This window comes from Muntiacus reevesi, chromosome 1 (genome assembly GCF_963930625.1).
Source record: "Muntiacus reevesi chromosome 1, mMunRee1.1, whole genome shotgun sequence".
NCBI classification, from domain to species: Eukaryota; Metazoa; Chordata; class Mammalia; order Artiodactyla; family Cervidae; genus Muntiacus; species Muntiacus reevesi.
Window position 1 is genome coordinate 141,420,125 of NC_089249.1, and position 17,553 is coordinate 141,437,677.

At 39.4% G+C, this 17,553-nt stretch overlaps 1 protein-coding gene and 1 non-coding gene across 2 annotated transcripts in view; one reads left to right on the top strand and one right to left on the bottom strand.

Moving 5' to 3' along the window:
- ALG6 (ALG6 alpha-1,3-glucosyltransferase) overlaps nt 1-10,994 on the bottom strand; it is a 53,384-nt gene extending 42,390 nt beyond the window's left edge. The window contains 2 exon segments of the mRNA XM_065911731.1: nt 7,995-8,271; nt 10,879-10,994. Of these exon segments, the coding sequence (XP_065767803.1) occupies nt 7,995-8,076 (82 nt within the window). The 5' untranslated portion in view covers nt 8,077-8,271; nt 10,879-10,994.
- Nucleotides 9,924-9,996, top strand: TRNAW-CCA (transfer RNA tryptophan (anticodon CCA)). The gene has a single exon. It is a non-coding gene; the product is annotated as a tRNA-Trp (tRNA).
- Nucleotides 10,995-17,553: the final 6,559 nt, after the last annotated feature.

Here is a 17,553-nt window from a genome sequence, read left to right on the forward strand (position 1 = left end):
AAAATACAGATGAAACTAGTTTCCTGCAACATGGAAGACACAGAAGGTCAGAAAAGCACCTCCAGTACAGGAAAAGTACATATTTTTTAAGTATTTATTTTATATGTTATGCATATACAATTTTAATGTATAGCTGAATTAGCAGCGAAATAAGAGAATTCTTTAGAGTCCAGAAACAAACAAACAAAAAAAAGGGTAGACCCAGAAGAGTAAGCATTTGTCCTGAGGGTATCCAAAGATCTTTAAGTGGCTGCTACACAAGGTACTGACCAGCTCAATATCATGAGTAAGGAGGCAAAGCTTTGTACTTGAACAGACAGGAAATCAGTGTCAGAAAAATCTCTACTAGGATAAACACAAAACCTTTGACGAGATGGTGAAGATAATATTTATCTCTAGGTTGGCTCTCAGTAGTACATGAAAAAAGAGGTCTCCCCAAAATTCCTAACCATATGCCGACACTCACCCTGTTTGGGACCTGAATTCATATGAAGTATATGCCAAAGAAATCTTGAGATGAGAATCTGGTTTGACTTGTTAAATGTGCCCAGGTACCTGGCAGGAGGCAACACAAACCCTCTGTGAAAAAATACACAGTAAACTCAGACCTCAAAGAATTTCCACAAGATATAAGTACTAGGTAATATGAGCTCACAATTTTAAAAAATCACTAACATCATGAAGAAACAAAACACTGTGAGCAAGACTCATCAGAAACAAATTATGAAGTCAGATATCAGAATTTTCTGATAGGTAATATAAAATAAGCATGGTTAGTATATTTAAAGACAAAACAGAACACACTGAGAGTATGCTGAAGAACAAGAGATGATCAGAAAGATCATCTGGATCAAGAAGATCCAAATAGGAAACAAGTAGAAGTTGTGGAAATTAAAAACATAATAGCTGAAATCTGAAAACTCAAAGGACAAGTAAAAAAAGAGATCAAACACAATTAGAAAAGTAATGAACAGGAAGACAGATCTGAGGATTGTAAAGAAAGCAGTATGAAGAAACTATAAGGTGCAAAATAAAAGCAATTATAAAGTAGAGGAAAGAATGAAAAGACCCAACATATATCTAATAAAACTTTGCACAAGGAGATTAGAAATGAGAGAAGTAGTATTTGAAGAGATAACAAAATTATTCTCTGCTATACCACCCACACTTGGCACAGAGTGTCCAAGGCATATCTGTTGAAGGATCAAAAGAACAAAGATATAACCTATTTCTACCAGAGTTCTACAAGAAAGAAAAAGAATGAGAAGGGACAATGGCTGAGCATTTTCTAAAGAAACAGAAGGTACCACTCCCTAGAGACAGAAATCAAAAATCCTAAGATGATAAATTTTTTTAATATTCACATGGAGATATACCACAGTGCAACTGCAGCAAGAGAGAAAAGACATATCATCAACTAAGGAAAGACAATTAAAATGACAGCTGATGTCTGAACATCAGCAACAGAAACTAGAAAACAATAAAAGAAGATTTTTTAAGTACTGATATTAAGAGAAAATAACTGTCAATACATAACATAAAAACTTCATAACAAAGAGGAAAATAAAGGCATTTTCAGTCAAAAATGGAGTTTGCAAAAAAATAAATAAATAAAAATTTTTTAAAAAATGGAGTTTGCCAACAACAGACTCTCAAAAAAACTCTTCCGAAGATGTACTTCAGGAAGAAAAGGATCTCAAAGAAAGATGTACTATGTAAGACGGACAAAGAAAATGAAGGTAAACCTAAGTAAATACTAATTATGTAAAACAACAGTGACTAACACCTAAAATCATGAAAGAAATAAAATCTTAGGCAATAATACCATTTTAATTTGAGGCAGGAAGTAAAGATTTGTAACTATAGTTAAAACGTTTCTAAGGCCGGAGCCTTGTTCAAGACAGCATTACAGATTTTGTTAAGCTAAATATGTATACGAAAAATATCAAGTAAGTTCTGAAAGGACAAAATAAAGTATAGCCTCCAAGTCAGGAAGAGAGACAAAATGGAATCAGGGAGGGGAATTGGTTAGACAGATTTGAATAACAGGGATTCAGAGGTAGAAGGTAAAAAAATAGAAAAAGATATATCAAGCAAAAAATAAGCTAAAGAAAACTAGTAAAGCAGTATTAATTTTAGAGAAAACAGACTTTAAGACAAAAGCATTACTGTAAATAAACAAGGACATGAAAGTGATGTAAAATTCAACTCACAAGGAAAAAAATTCTAAATCACCTAATTATACGGATTCAGAATATTCAAAAGGAAATTGACAAAACTACAAAAAAAACTGCCACTCTCTCAATATCTCATAGATCAATTTGGCAAGAATCAGTAAGAATATAAAAAAACTGCATCAAAACAATTGATATTGAGTAAATGGGTATATGCAGATTATTGAACTGGAGGATATATACATATTAAGCACACACAGAACATTTCAAAAAATTGATCACATACTAGCCCAAGTTTCAACATATTTCAAAGAATTAGTCCCATACATAAAGACTTTCTGTTGTTATTTTCTACTATACAATTAAATTTAAAATATCAAAGAGATCATTGTTAAAGCCTAAATATTTAAAAAATTTTAAATATACTTTCAAATTATTCATGAGTCAAAGCAAAATCACAATAGAAAGTAATAGAAAATATTAACTGTAGGGTGGTACTTGAAAGAAAATGTATAGCCTAAATGACTTAATTAGAAAGAAATGACTGAAACTTAATAAGCTAAAGCATCTGCTGAACAGCTAATATAAGAATAAAGCCAAGCATACTACAGAGAGGATAAGGAAAGCTCAAATTAATTTTTTGAAAACACTAATAAAATCAATCAATGTCTAGTAAGGCTGATTTTCAAAAATGAATCAACATAAACCATATCTGAAATGAAAAAGGAACCATAACTAGTTATACAGCAAAGATATAAAAGGTAAGAAAATATGGTCATTTATGTCAATACATTTTATTTTTTATTTTAATTTTTATTAGAGTATAGTTGATTTACCGTGTTGTGTTACTTTCTGTTGTATAGGAGAGTGAGTCAGTTATACATATATATATATATCCATATATATGTACATATATATAAATATCCACTCTTTTTTAGATTCTTTTTCCATATAGGTTATTACAGAGTATTGAATAGAGTTACCTAAGCTATAGAGTAGGTCCTCAATAGTTCTCTCTTTTATATACAGTAGAGTGTATATGTCAACCCCAGTTTCCCAATTTATCCCTCCCTAACAACACCTTTTGGTGCTTCCCTGATAGCTCAGTTGGTAAAGAATCCACCTGCAATGCAGGAGACCCCAGTTCGATTCCTCGGTCAGGAAGATCCCCTGGAGAAGGAACAGGCTACCCACTCCAGTATTCTTGGGCTCCCCTTGTGGCTCAGCTGGTAAAGAATCACCTGCTATGCGGGAGACCTGAGTTCAATCCCTGGATTGGGAAGATCCCCTGGAAAAGGGAAAGGCTATCCACTCCAGTATTCTGGCTGAGAGAATTCCATGGACCATTATAGTCCGTGGGGTTGCAAAGAATCAGATACGACTGAGCGACTTTCACAACACATTTTAAAACTCAGTTGAAATGGGCAAATTCTTAGAAAAATATAAATCATAAAATAAATCAAGAAGAAACAGAAAGCCCAAGTGTTCTATAATCATTAAGGAATTTAAATCACTGAATATTTTCCCACAAATAGAGTTTTAGGCCCAAATAATTTTGTTAGCAAGTTCTAACCAAGCATTTAAACTACAAACAATTCCATGGGACTTCCCTGGTGTTTCCACAGGACTGCACTTCCACTGCAGGGGACACAGGTTCAACCCCTGGTCAGGAAACTAGGATCCTACAAGTCACATGGCACAACCAAAAAAATAATAAATGGATCACAAACAATTTCAATTCTGAATACTATTCCAGATTGTAGGAAAAGAGGGTATACTCCCTAATTCATTTTATGTGGCTAACATATCGTTGATAACAAATTGGACAAAGGAATTTCAAAAAGTAAAACTGCAAGCCAATTTTATTTGTGAGCGTGGATGATAAAATCATAAATAATTAGTAAGCCAATCTGCAATATACTTTTTGAAAAAGGTACTATATCACAAATAGAGTTATGTCAGGAATGCAAGGTTGGTTCAATGCTAGAAAGAACAAAAACATACTCAATGATAAATTAAAAGTGCACCTGTTAAAGAACCAGCTAAAGATGCCTGAATCATTACTTCTATTCAACACTGTAATAAACTACTAGAATTAAGAAGACAAGACTAAAAGAAAAAGGATAGAGAGTAAAAAAGAGGAAATAATACTCTAATTCACAAACCACTTTTTCTTACACAGAAGTTTCAAAACATGGTCTTCCCTTGTGGCTAAGCAGGTAAAGAATGTGCCTGCAATGTGGGAGGCCTGGCTTTGATCCCCAGGTTGGGAAGACCCCCTGGAGAAGGGAAAGGCTAGCCACTCCAGCATTCTGGCTTAGAGAATTCCATGGACTGTATAGTCCACAGGGTCACAAAGAGTCAGACATGACTGAGCAACTTTCACTTCACTTCAAAACATACTTCAGGTAAATTATAATTTTTGAAAGGTTGCCAAATATTAAAAACTCAACCACATTTTCATTCCCCTGGAACAAGCATTTAGATAAGCAGTTTTTAAAAAGATACCATCTACAATGGGGAGGGAAAAAATATATAAGATATCTAGCAATACACCTAAGAAAAGATGAGTAAAACTTTCATGTAGAAAACTATAAAATTTTGTTGAAAAACATTAAAGATTTAAATAAATGGAGAAATACACCATCTTAATGAATTAGAAGCCTTACTATGTTAATGATTGCCAATTCACCCAAATTAATCAATGGTATAGTATATAACTCCCAATTAAAATCCCGGAATTTAACAATCTGACTTTTAAAAAGACAGATATGGGGAATTCCCTGATGGTCCAGTGATTAAGGCTTGGCACTTTTACTGCTGTGGCTCAGATTCAATACCTGGTATTAGGGAACTAAGCCCCACAGGGCAGAGTCAAAGCACTGACTCTGGAACAAAATATATTTGCGTTCCAGTTGTCATTTATCAGTTGTCTCATTTTCCATTTCTAAATTAGAAATAATACCTATCTTCAGTGGTGGTGATATTAAGGAAATGTCTAGCATTTGGTAAATACTTATAAAATATTAACTCCTACCTCTATTATTATGATTGTCTCATTTGTCTCTTTATCCAACTTTCTTCCTACAATCATTTTTCATAACAATAATAAAATAGTGAAAAATAAGTTATTTTTCTAAAACACAGCTAACTACATAGCCAAATCTCCAGCCATGCCTCCTTATCCTTTCTTTCCTTCTTTTTATGCTGCTGCTGCTGCTACTCAGTCACTTCAGTTGTCTCCGACTCTGTGTGATCCCATAGACGGCAGCCCATCAGGCTCCCCCATCCCTGGGATTCTCCAGGCAAGAACACTAGAGTGGGTTGCCATTTCCTTCTCCAATGCATGAAAGTGAAAAGTGAAAATGAAGTTGCTCAATCATGTCCGACTCCTAGCGACCCAGTGGACTGCAGCCTACCAAGCTCCTCTGTCCATGGGATTTTCCAGGCAAGAGTACTGGAGTGGGGTGCCATTGCCTTCTCCGTCTTTTTATGCTATCTAATACCAAATACTTACAACCATGCTCTCATGCCACCTACCATATCTCTGCACATTTTCTTCTGACTAGAATACGTTCCCCATTTTATTTGCGTAGCAAATTCCAACTTATCTTTCAAACCTTGAATTCATACGCCATCCTGTGAAAAGTTTTCTGCAATGCATCCTGATCATTTTTTATGTTAACACTGAAACTCACACATATTTCAACATTTAATTATCACATTGTATTGTGACTCAAAATTCTCTAAGCCAGGCTTCAACACCGTGAACCATGAAATTCCAGATGTTCATACTGGTTTTAGAAAAAGGCAGAGGAACCAGAGACCAAATTGCCAACATCCACTGGATCATCGAAAAAGCAAGAGAATTCCAGAAAAACATCTACTTCTGCTTTATTGACTATGCCAAAGCCTTTGACTGTGTGGATCACAATAAACTGGAAAATTCTTAAAGAGATGGGAATACCAGACCACCTGACCTGCCTCTTGAGAAACCTGTATGCAGGTCAGGAAGCAACAGTTAGAACTGGATACGGAACAACAGACTGGTTCCAAATAGGAAAAGGAGTATGTCAAGGCTGTGTATTGTCACCCTGCTTATTTAACTTATATGCAGAGTACGTCATGAGAAATGATGGGCTGGATGAAGCACAAGCTAGAATCAAAACTGCCGGGAGAAATATCAATAACCTCAGATATGCAGATGACACCACCCTTATGGCAGAAAGCGAAGAACTAAAGAGCTTCTTGATGAAAGTGAAAGAGGAGAGTGAGAAAGTTGGCTTAAAGCTCAACATTCAGAAAACTAAGATCATGGCATCTGGTCCCATCACTTCATGGCAAATAGATGGGGAAACAGTGGAAACAGTGACAGACTTTATTTTGGGGGGCTCCAAAATCACGGCAGATGGTGACTGCAGCCATGAAATTAAAAGACGTTTGCTCCTTGAAAGGAAAGTTTTGACCAACCTAGACAGCATATTAAAAAGCAGAGACATTACTTTGCCAACAAAGGTTCAGCTAGTCAAGGCTACAGTTTTTTCAGTAGTCATGTATGGATGTGAGAGTTGAACTATAAAGAAAGGTGAGTGCCAAAGAATTGATGCTTTTGAACTGTGGTGTTGGCGAAGACTCTTGAGTCCCTTGGATTACAAGATCATACCAGTCCATCCTAAAGGAAATCAGTCCTGGGTATTCACTGGAAGGACTGATCCTGAAGCTGAAATTCCAATACTTTGGCCACCTGATGCAAAGAACTGACTCATCTGAAAAGACCCTGATGGTGCGAAAGACTGAAGGCAGGAGGAGAAGGGGACGACAGAGGATGAGATGGCTGGATGGCATCACCAACTCAACGGACATGAGTTTGAGTAAACTCTGGGAGTTGGTGATGAACAGGGAGGCCTGGTGTGCTGCAGTCCACTATGGTGTTGCAAAGAGTCAGACACGACTGAGCGACTGAACTGAACTGAACTGACTGTGACTACTTATCTACTAAAATGGAAACCCCCTTAAGTATTAGATATTCACCTTAAATTTCTAGCCCTTAGCATAGTGCCTGGAATAGGAGAGGTATCAAATAAATATTCACAAGGTTAAATTTAATCCCACCCCCAATCTCCAGGACCAGACTCCATCAATCCCACCCCCACTCCATTTCTCTCACATCATTCCCAATCTTTTTCTCCACTGCTCTCTTCGTTTCAAGGTAGTAATATCCTTCTCTACCCTGAGCTTTCCAGGTGGCATTAGTGGTAAAGAACCTGCCTGCCACTGCAGGAGACACAACAGATTCGGGTTTGATCCCTAGGTCGGGAAGATTCCCTGGAGGAGGACATGGCAACCTATTCCAGTATCTTTGTCTGGAGAATCCTATGGACAGAGGAGCCTGGCAGGCTACAGTCTATAGCACTGCAAAGAGGCGGACACAAGTGAAGCAACTTAGCATGCATACACAAGCCTTCTCTACCCTAAACAAACAAAATCCTTCTTTGATTCTGCTCCCCCTTTGAAGTACTAGCTCATTTCTCTCTTCAACAGCTAAGAGATAACTGTTTCTCAATTTGTCATCTTCCCAGTTAGAATACATCTTTCTTTTCTCATATTACAAAGCCTGTGCTTCTATTTAGTTCTTACACAAATTCTGTTTATTAGCATTAGACGTTTAAAAGCCTTTTCTTGACTACACTAATATAACCTGAAATTCTTCTCTGTCTTGGTCAGAAAACTATAAATTATTACCAAAAACAAAAAACCTCAAAAAACAGACAAAAAGAAAGATTCAAAAAAAATTCACCTATTAAATGAAAAATGTGTTACCTGAGTAAGAATTAAGAGAAACTGTCCACCGTACTGTTAGTCCTAGTAAGACTGCAGCTGTCATCAAGTACCATTTCTCCATATTTTTTCTTCGAATTCAGGAAGAGGAAAAAAATACAGGAATACTAACACAGGAATACTTTTAACATGCAGTGAATCACTTCTTTTCTTGATCAGAGAAATATTATCAATTATTTGGAATTAGGAGTTTGAGAGGATTTTAATTGATGCTTCGTTTCCAGTTAAATATTGATTTTTATCTCTAGGAAGAAGTAGCCTGCAGGGGAAAAAAAAAAAAAAGATACCAAGATTTAGCTGAGCATAGTGCCCAAACAACAAACATTAAACCAAAGAGAAAGATGGAGAAACGGGGGAAGGGGACAGTCAAGGAAAATGGATAATTTCAAGTTCCTTATTCCTTAGTCCTCCAGTCAGGAAATGAACCTCAAAAGGTTAGCTCCTCAGGACTTCCCTGGTGGTCCAGTGGTTAAAAGTCCATGCTCCCAATGCAGGGAATTCAAGTTTGATCCCTGGTCCTTGGGGAACTAAGATTCCATGTGCTATTTGGTGAGGCCAAAAATAAAATAAAGGAAATTTAGAAAAACTAGGACTTGCTAGATTAGAAAATAAAACAGTTTCATACTCAAAAGATTAATCAATTAATTAATTAAGGGAATTCCCTCATGGTCTAGTGGTGAGGGCTCCATGGTTTCATTGCCAAGGGTACAAGTTCAAAGCCTGGTCAGTGAACTAAGAACCCACAAGCTATACAGTGCTAAATTTTACGGGAAAATTGGCACATTTTACCTATAGGTCAAAAAAGTATTTTTCTTACTTAAAAATAGCAAGGAACAACTCTAGAATTAATAAGTCTAGCATCTCAATAAGTTAGAATGACTAGAAGCATTTAATAAGGCTATGTGAATGTATTGTTCAAATTCTATTTATACAAATTCCCTTTTTCTTTCCTCCCTCTTACTGCATCCACCTTTGATCATTTCATTGATCACAAGACATTCTACCACAGAGGCAAGGGAGGAGGAAAAATTAAAATTAAATCAGTTTCTCACGTTGATTCCAGGTTTCACACAGTTTATGGGCCATTATAAACTTTTCAAATCCTTTTCTAGTCTAACTCAAAAAGCCCCTTTAACGTGTTGCACTATATATTCCAGAATTGCAACACAACACTGTTTTCTGCTGAGGTATCAAGTTTAAAATTGATTTTACAAATGCATTTACAAATGCTAAGTCCTGGATTTAAAAAGTCATAACTTAACTGATATTCCATTGTGGAAACTTCAATCAGTAATACAACCAAGTTAAATGAATTATCCACAGTTCCAGATGATCATATTTAAATAACAAAAATAAGACAATCAATGACCCTTAATAATCATAACGATCTTTAAAAAAAGAATAATAATGCTTAACTAATAATACGCTGATCAAGTTTTTGTTTGATTTTTGGCCTCACCACAGGACTTATGGGATCTCAGTTCCCCAACCAGGGACTGAACCCGGGCAATCCAAAGTCCTAACCATTAGGCCACCAGGAAACTCCCTGATCAAGTTTGTTAAGCGCACAATGGTGGAACTGCTGACAGATGAAAGGATCATATCCAAAAAGATTTAGACAACATCTATGATGGGCCAAATCTAACTCCAGAAATCATTACAGGGAAAATAAATTCAAAGTTTTGCACTTAAACGTCAAAAAAAAACCACACAAAAAAACAAAAAACTGCTTGAGTAGTGAAAGGGAGGCAACAGATAATAGATCAGCTCTGGATGGACCCAGATGACCCTGATGACCAGTGTTAGATTAAATGTTAGGAAAACTTTTCTAACAACTAGAGCTATCCAAAAATTAAATGAGCTTCTTCTGAAGAAAGGAGTTACTCTTTATAAAAGGCTCAAACAAGGACTTCCCTGGTGGTCCAGTGGCTAAGACTCTGCACTCCAGATGCAAGTGACCCAGGTTCAATCCCTGGTCAGGGAACTAGATCCCACATGTTGTGTCCTGATTTAAGTGGTTGTTAAAAGATGTGTTTACTTAACGGTAAATCAATTAGTTATGATTTGTGGACAGTATTTTCTTGTACATGTTATAATAAAAGTTACAAAGGAAATAACATTTATTTGTCAACTGGAATATAAGCTCCAAGCAAGCAGGGATCCTCCTATCTTAGCCGCTGCCCAGTTCCCTGCTCATTGAACAAGGCTGGCACAGAGCAGGTAACTCAAAGTATTTGCTGAATGGAGATCTTCGGGTGAAGAAGGCAAGTACCTAATTGTACTGAGTCCTTTGTGGTTAAAGATATTATCATACGAGATTGCTAACCGATCTGTTCTCCTTGAACAGTAAAAAGGGTTGTTTTTGTTTTTTGTTTTATTTTACTATTTTTCCTTTCTGTACAAAAAAGTAGAGTGGCTTCCTAACCCATTCTCGCGGGCAGCAAAGAATTCTTCCGTCCCACTTTACCCAGAGGGTGCGTCTCGGCAGAAAAAATGTCTGTCGTCCACGTCCCAGGGCCAAACTTGTTCCTTTCGGTCCGAAAAGGTCCCTCCCCCAGGTGAGCAGCAAAGCCAGGGAGTATGCTATCCCAGGCGAGCACGACTCGCCAAAGGGCCCCTCCTTGGTGTGTCTGCCCCTTTCTCCGGCGAGCCGGACCCTCAGGACCGCAGGAACAAGGGTGCCAAGCTTTCCAGTCCAGGGCAGCCCATGATCACCGCATCCCCCAGCCGACCCCCAATCGAGCCTGCGGGCGGGACAGAGGAGGCTTCCCTTCCCTGGAGCGGAGCGGAGCAGGGAGCCAGACAGCCAAGCCCCAGGCCCTTCTCCCTCCGAGCACCCCAGAATTCCAAGGACCCGGCCTCTTACCCCACCGCTCTCCGAACGTAGGGATTCGCGCCGCAGCAGGTTCCAGGAAGGCGCCTGCGCGCTCGCCCCCGCAGCGGACAGCCCTGCCGGCCTTCCTTCCGCGTCCGCGTACTCGCGCACCGTCCGCGTGCCCGGAGCGGGAGCGAGCCCGTCGAGCGTGTGGGGAGGGGCGGGGGAAAGGCGCGGAGTGGAGAAGGCGGGCTTCGGAGGCGAGCACGAGCCGCTGGAATCCGAGAGGCCTGGTGTCCGGGTGAGGCTTGGGGCAGGTGGAAAGCCCCTTGCTCTTCTTTCCTGGGATCGTGGCCAAGGCCTGAGCGGCTGCTTAGTCCACGGATTCCTGTTAGGGGAGCGTCCTGGCGCGCTTCACACAGTGGACAGCCCATGGCTAGTCCTCACCAACGAGCTGGAGATCTTCCTCTGGACCTATGCCCTTGAGGAGCCAGAAAGCCAATGAGTTTTACTTTCTTCAGGCTGCATGCCTTCAGAGAAGTAGGTATTAAGCTGGGAAGCCACTTCATGGAGTTAGTAGTACTGAACTCCAGGCATCTTCAAGAAACTGTGGGGGGTGCTAAAGAAGAGCTCTACCCTCCAGTTGCCATCACACCTTCCCCATCAAGCAGCTTGGATTCCCAAGCAGCAGTATTCCCAAACCTGCAAATAATAACCACATTCCCTTACTTTGGTCGGAGAATGCCCTCATATACCCCTTCTGAATCCTGCCATTCTGTAAAGCCAATCCCGCTATAATCCGTGAAAGTAACCACACACCATGAACATGAAAGTGTTAGTTGCTCAGTCGGGTACGACTCTGCAACCCCATCAACTATAGCCTGCCTGGCTCCTCTATACGTGGAATTCTCTAAGCAAGAATACTGGAGTGCGTAGCCATTCACTTCTCCAGGGGATCTTGCCGGAGCTTGAACCTGGGTCTCCTGCACTGCAGGCAGATTCTTTACAGTGTAAGCCACTAGGGAAGCCCAGTATCCGCAAGTATTTGGCTTTTTGTTCTTCAGTCACTAAGGTTAAGTCACAGCCAACTCTTTGCGACTCCATGGACTGCAGCACGCCAGGCTTCTCTGTCCTTCAGTATCTTCTGGAGTTTGCTCAAACTCATGTCCATTGAGTCAGTGATACCATCCAACCACCCTGTTCTCTGTTGCCCCCTTCTCCTCCTGACCTCAATCTTTCCCAACATCAGGGTCTTTCCCAGTGAGTCACTCTTTGCCGGGTGGTCAAAGTATTGGAGCTTCAGCTTTGGCTTTGGCTATGGCTTTATACTGGGGCTTCCCTGATAGCTCAGTGGTAAAGAATCACTCGCTAATGGAGGAGATGGAGGTTCAATCCCTCGGTTGGGAAGATCCCCTGGAGAAGGAAATGGCAACCCACTCCAATATTCTTGCCTGAGAAAATCCCATGGACAGAGGAGCCTAGTGGTCTATAGTCCATGGGGCCACAAATATTCGGACACAACAGCAACTAAACAACAACAACATGGCTTTATAGCAAAGTGGCTCTGAACAACTCTCTGGATCATGCTTTCTTCACCTGTTAAATGAGTGAGTGGGCTAGATAAACTTCCAGACCTAAAATTTTATCCTACTATATTTTAAAGATCGTTGGCCCTGGAAATATGAAGAAATATGGTCAAGTGTCTGCCTTCAAAAATGTTAATTCTCATTGGAAAAGCATAAAAGGATAGAACAGATGCTAAGTATCAAATTACTGGTATATGCATTAAGTACTGTAGGAGTTCAGAGAAGAACATTCATGTAAACTAAAAATTATCAAGAAACACTTTCCCTAGAAAAGTCAGCTGAGCTTTGAAAGAAGGCCTGGGCCAGGAGAATGGGAGTAAGACTCTCGAGAAAGGAAATGGTTCAAGTCAAAATTGTGGCAGTTGGGACTTCCTTGTCAAGACTCTGCACTTCTAAAGCAGGGGCCTAGGGTTTGATCACATATTGATATTTCAAAAATATCAATATATATATAAAAGATATATCTTCAAACGATGACAATTGGTATCAGTCTCTTCTTTCTTCCTCCCAACTTGATAGCTTCTGGTATAATATTCAGAGCAAAGTTGGTGCTTAAAATGTTCATTGAATAAATTGTGGAAGAACTTCAAAACTTCTAATTCACAGCTGAACTGCCCCACCAATGCATCTATGTACCTACTCCTGCTCTTTCCCTCCACTCGGTACAAGTTGGTGATATAGCACTGAGCATAACTGCCTTCCTCCACTAGATACTGTCACTCCTGAATCTCCAGTGTCTATACATAACAAATACTCAGTAAATGCGTTTGGGATGAGGTCGATAGGATTCACTGTCACTAGTAGGGTCCTTATAAACTGAGGAAATTTGGCAGTGGACATGCCCACATGAAGAGGATAATGTGAAGACATGGAGAAGATAGTAGTCTATAAGCCAACGAGAGAAGTCTCAAAAGACACCAATGCTGCTGACACCTTGATCTCAGACTTCTAGCCTCCAGAGTGTGAGAATACACATTTCTGTTGTTTAGGCCACCCAGACTGTGGTTTTCCCTATGGCAGCCCTAACAAACTAGTACATACCTTATCAACGGTACTCTGAATATTCAGAGTAAGCAAATTCTCTCACACAAGTCATACTTTTATAGTAATTTTCTAGTCCCTTCCCTAGATCACTTCCACCTATTAAGAAAACAAGCCCTTTTCTATATCAGGCCCAGGACTCCCCTGATTCTAGGTGAAAATCATTCACCTGACCGTAGCTGTTCAGGTGGCACTAGTGGTAAAGAACCACCTGCAATGCAGGAGACACAGGAGATTTGGGTTCGATCCCTGGGACAGGAAGATCCCCTGGAGGAGGGCACATCAACCCACTTCAGTATTCTCGCCTGGGGAATCCCATGAACAGAGAAACCTGGCAGCTGCAGTCCATGTGGTTGCAAAGAGTTAGACTGAAGCAACTTAGCACTCACACACATTGTTGGAAATAGATTTTTTTTTTTCTATCTGTATAGCTTCCTCAGTTGACCCTTATATGTCATTTTTCATTCATCTGAAATCTCCAACTTTCATCATACCTTTGTCTCCCCCAGGGATAAGTTCACCTAAGTAGCATAGAGTGAACCTCCAAATTTCCATCTAGCTATTGGCAAAATAGCCTCCTCTTTTATATGCTAAAAGTTGTTCATACCCAATTCACTGGATCCTTACAATAACCCTGAAAGGATATTAGAAAGGTATTATTATCCCCTTTGGACACACAAGAAAACTTGAGAGCAACATTTCACAAAGTACATCATTCAGTGGGATAACTACTGTCAAGAAAAAAAAAGGTGAAAAAGAGAATGAGACAACTTCCCTAGGGGTCCAGTGGTTAAGCCTTCATGCTTCCACTGCAGGGGGCGTAGGTTCCATCCTTGGTCAGGAAACTAAGATCCCACTTGCAGTGCAGTGCAACATGCCCAAGAGGTAATACTAATAAAATAATTTTTAATAGCATGAGGACGATCTCTTGATACACAGATAAGTTTGAAAACAATGGGTTACACAAATCTAAAAAGAATTCTTTACTTCAGGTTTTCTCAGAGGCTTTTGTGTGTTATTATATATCAGTGTAAAGGAAATCAGTCCTGAATATTCATTGGAAGGACTGATGCTGAAGCTGAAGCTCCAATACTTTGGCCACCTGATACAAAGAATTGACTCATTGGGAAAGATCCTCATACTGGGAAAGACTGAAGGCAGGAGGAGAAGGGGATGACAGAGGGTGAGACGGTTGGATGGCATCACCAACTCAATGGACATGAGTTTGAACAAGCTCTGGGAGTTGGTGATGGACCTGGAAGCCTGGCGTGCTACAGTCCATGGGGTCACAAAGAGTCGGATACAACTGAGCGACTGAACTGACTGATACATCAATGTTATTATACATCATGACCTCCAAAAGAATATAGAATTCGGGTTTTGCTGGTGGTCCAGTGGTTGAGAATCTGCCTTGCAATGTAAGGGACACTGTTTCGGTCCCTGATCCAGGAAGATACTACATGCTGCAGGGCAACTAAGCCCATGCACCACAACTACTGAAGCCTGGCTCTAGAGCCCCTGATCTGCAATAAGAGAAGCCACTGCAATGAGAAGCCCTCACACAGCAATTAGACAGTAGCCTCTGATGCACGACTAGAGAAAGCCTGAATGCAGCAGCAAAGACCCAGTGTAGCCAAAAATAAATAAATAAAAATTTTAAAAAAGTTATCACTAAACTTAAAAATATATAGAATTTTCAGACATTAACCATGAAATTCTATCCCCACACTCCATCCCAAATCTAACATCACTTCCTACAGAGTGGTTCATGAATCACACTTGTTGGAAATCCTGGTTAGTGACTTTTGCATAATTTCTCTAAGAAATACAGTAAATATATGTCAGGACTATATAATCATGAATTTTAGTTACTTTCATTCATTTTCATTCTTTGCACCCTTTAAAAAAAAGACAAAGTATTGACATGATGACTGTCCTTAGTATGACTATGAACTTTGAAAATTAAGTTAATTATAAAACAAAATTAAATGGGAAAAAATAAATCCCTTAAAACCAGAAATAGAATGAAACAAAAGAACTTAAATGGGTATCCAATTGGTGGCTCAACTACACAGAGAATAACTGTTCCAAATGACTTTTTTTTGGCCATGCCCCATGGCTTGCCAGATCATAGTTCCCTGACCACAGATTTGAACCTGACGCCCAGCAGTGGAAGCTCTGAGTCCTAACCACTGGACCAGCAGAGAATTCCCTCAAATCACTTAAAAACTCAATAATTTAATGATGTATCCCAAGTGCAATATGCCCTAAGAAAAAAAGATCTGTTTAAAAAAATATAAAATGATTGCTGTGTTGTTGGCATTAGGATTAGTATTATTATTTTAAAAATTGCATGCGTGCTAAGTCACTTCGGCTGTGTCAGACTCTTTTTGACAGTAAGGATTGTAGCCCCCCAGGCTCCTCTGTCCATGGGATTCTTCAGGCAGGAGTACTGGAGTGGACTGCCATGCCCTCCTCCAGAGGATCTTCTGGACCCATGGATCGAATCTGGCATCTTCTATGTCTCCTGCATTGGCAGGCGGGTTCTTTTACCACTGCTGTATGTGTAAAGTGGGATAAAGAAAATAAAGATTTCTGTGATACTCAGATTCTATCATCCCAGTATTTTGATACTAGGATTCTTGGTGTGGGGGAAAGGAGTAAAAGGCATAAGATAGAAATATCCATAAGAACTTATGATTTATTTTACTTAATTATTGAAAGGAAAAATGGGAGGGAGAAAGAAGGGGAGGAAGGGGAAAAGGGAGTCAAGGGAAGGGAGCAAGGAAATATTTCCTAGCTCTTTTCCTGAGAGACTAAATGTCTTTAGTCTTTCCTAACTAAAGTATGAAAGAACTAAAAGTTCTGAAAGGACTAAAAACAAAAACCAATTTAATAACAATAAGCATCTTTAGCATACAGACTGTAGTCTTGAAACACCATTTCTACTAAAAAGGAATGGGAGATCACAAGATGGGTAGCTAATTTCAGGTTTGGAAAAGAAATATATAAAAATAAATCTGCAACATTTTGTTCTACCAGATATCAAGGAAACTATCAAACACTACTCGAGTCAATGTCAGAAAGACTCCAGAGCCACCTTGAAGAGACTCCTATGGGCCACGGATGGGACACACGGAGAATTAGTAAGCATAATAACTACAAAGGATCGAAACACATCAAAGGTGAATTGTCTGTCTCATTGTCCTTGAACTTGTAAAGATACTTTAAAAAAAAAAAGTTCAGCAATGGTGGAAGCTAGCAAACCACTCATTATTTTGAAAACTGGTATATAAAAAGAATTAAGTAGCTATTCTGCCTTTGTTATATAAATTATTCCAGTGAGAACCCAAAAGGGAAAGATTCTCTTTATAGAGTACTTAACTTATCTTTCTTGTCCCTCTTCTCCTCCTTCCTCTCTTTTCCCTTCCCTCTCTCTCTTTACACACACACCAAATAGCCTTACAGATGAAATGAACTGCTTTGGGAACTTCAGAAACTAGCCCCCTATATGAATGGGACCAAAGTGGAATCACCCTAAAACTGCATTATCTATTGTGAATTAGAATTATTTAAATTTCTTCATTGCTTAAATGATTCTAGTCAAGTTCTTCTATAATTACTTACGGATATATTCGGAGAAGGCAATGGCAACCCACTCCAGTACTCTTGCCTGGAAAATCCCATGGGCAAGGAGCCTGGTGGACTGCAGTCCATGGGGTCACGAGAAGTCGGACACGACTGAGCGACTTCACTTTCACTTTTCACTTTCACGCATTGGAGAAGGAAATGGCAGCCCACTCCAGTGTTCTTGCCTGGAGAATCCCAGAGAAGGCGGAGCCTGGTGGGCTGCCGTCTAAGGGGTAGAACAGAGTCGGATACAACTGAAGCGACTTAGGAGCAGCAGCATGGATATATTCATTTATTAAACAAATAGTTATTCAATAAATAACCTGCCCTTAAGGTGTTTATAGACCCATATTATATATAGCCCAGAAGAATATAAATCATTATTTTTACTGTCAATTTCAGGTGCCACTTGGAATTATTCTCATATAAATACAGATTTTTCAACAGTATATATGTACATAATCATACA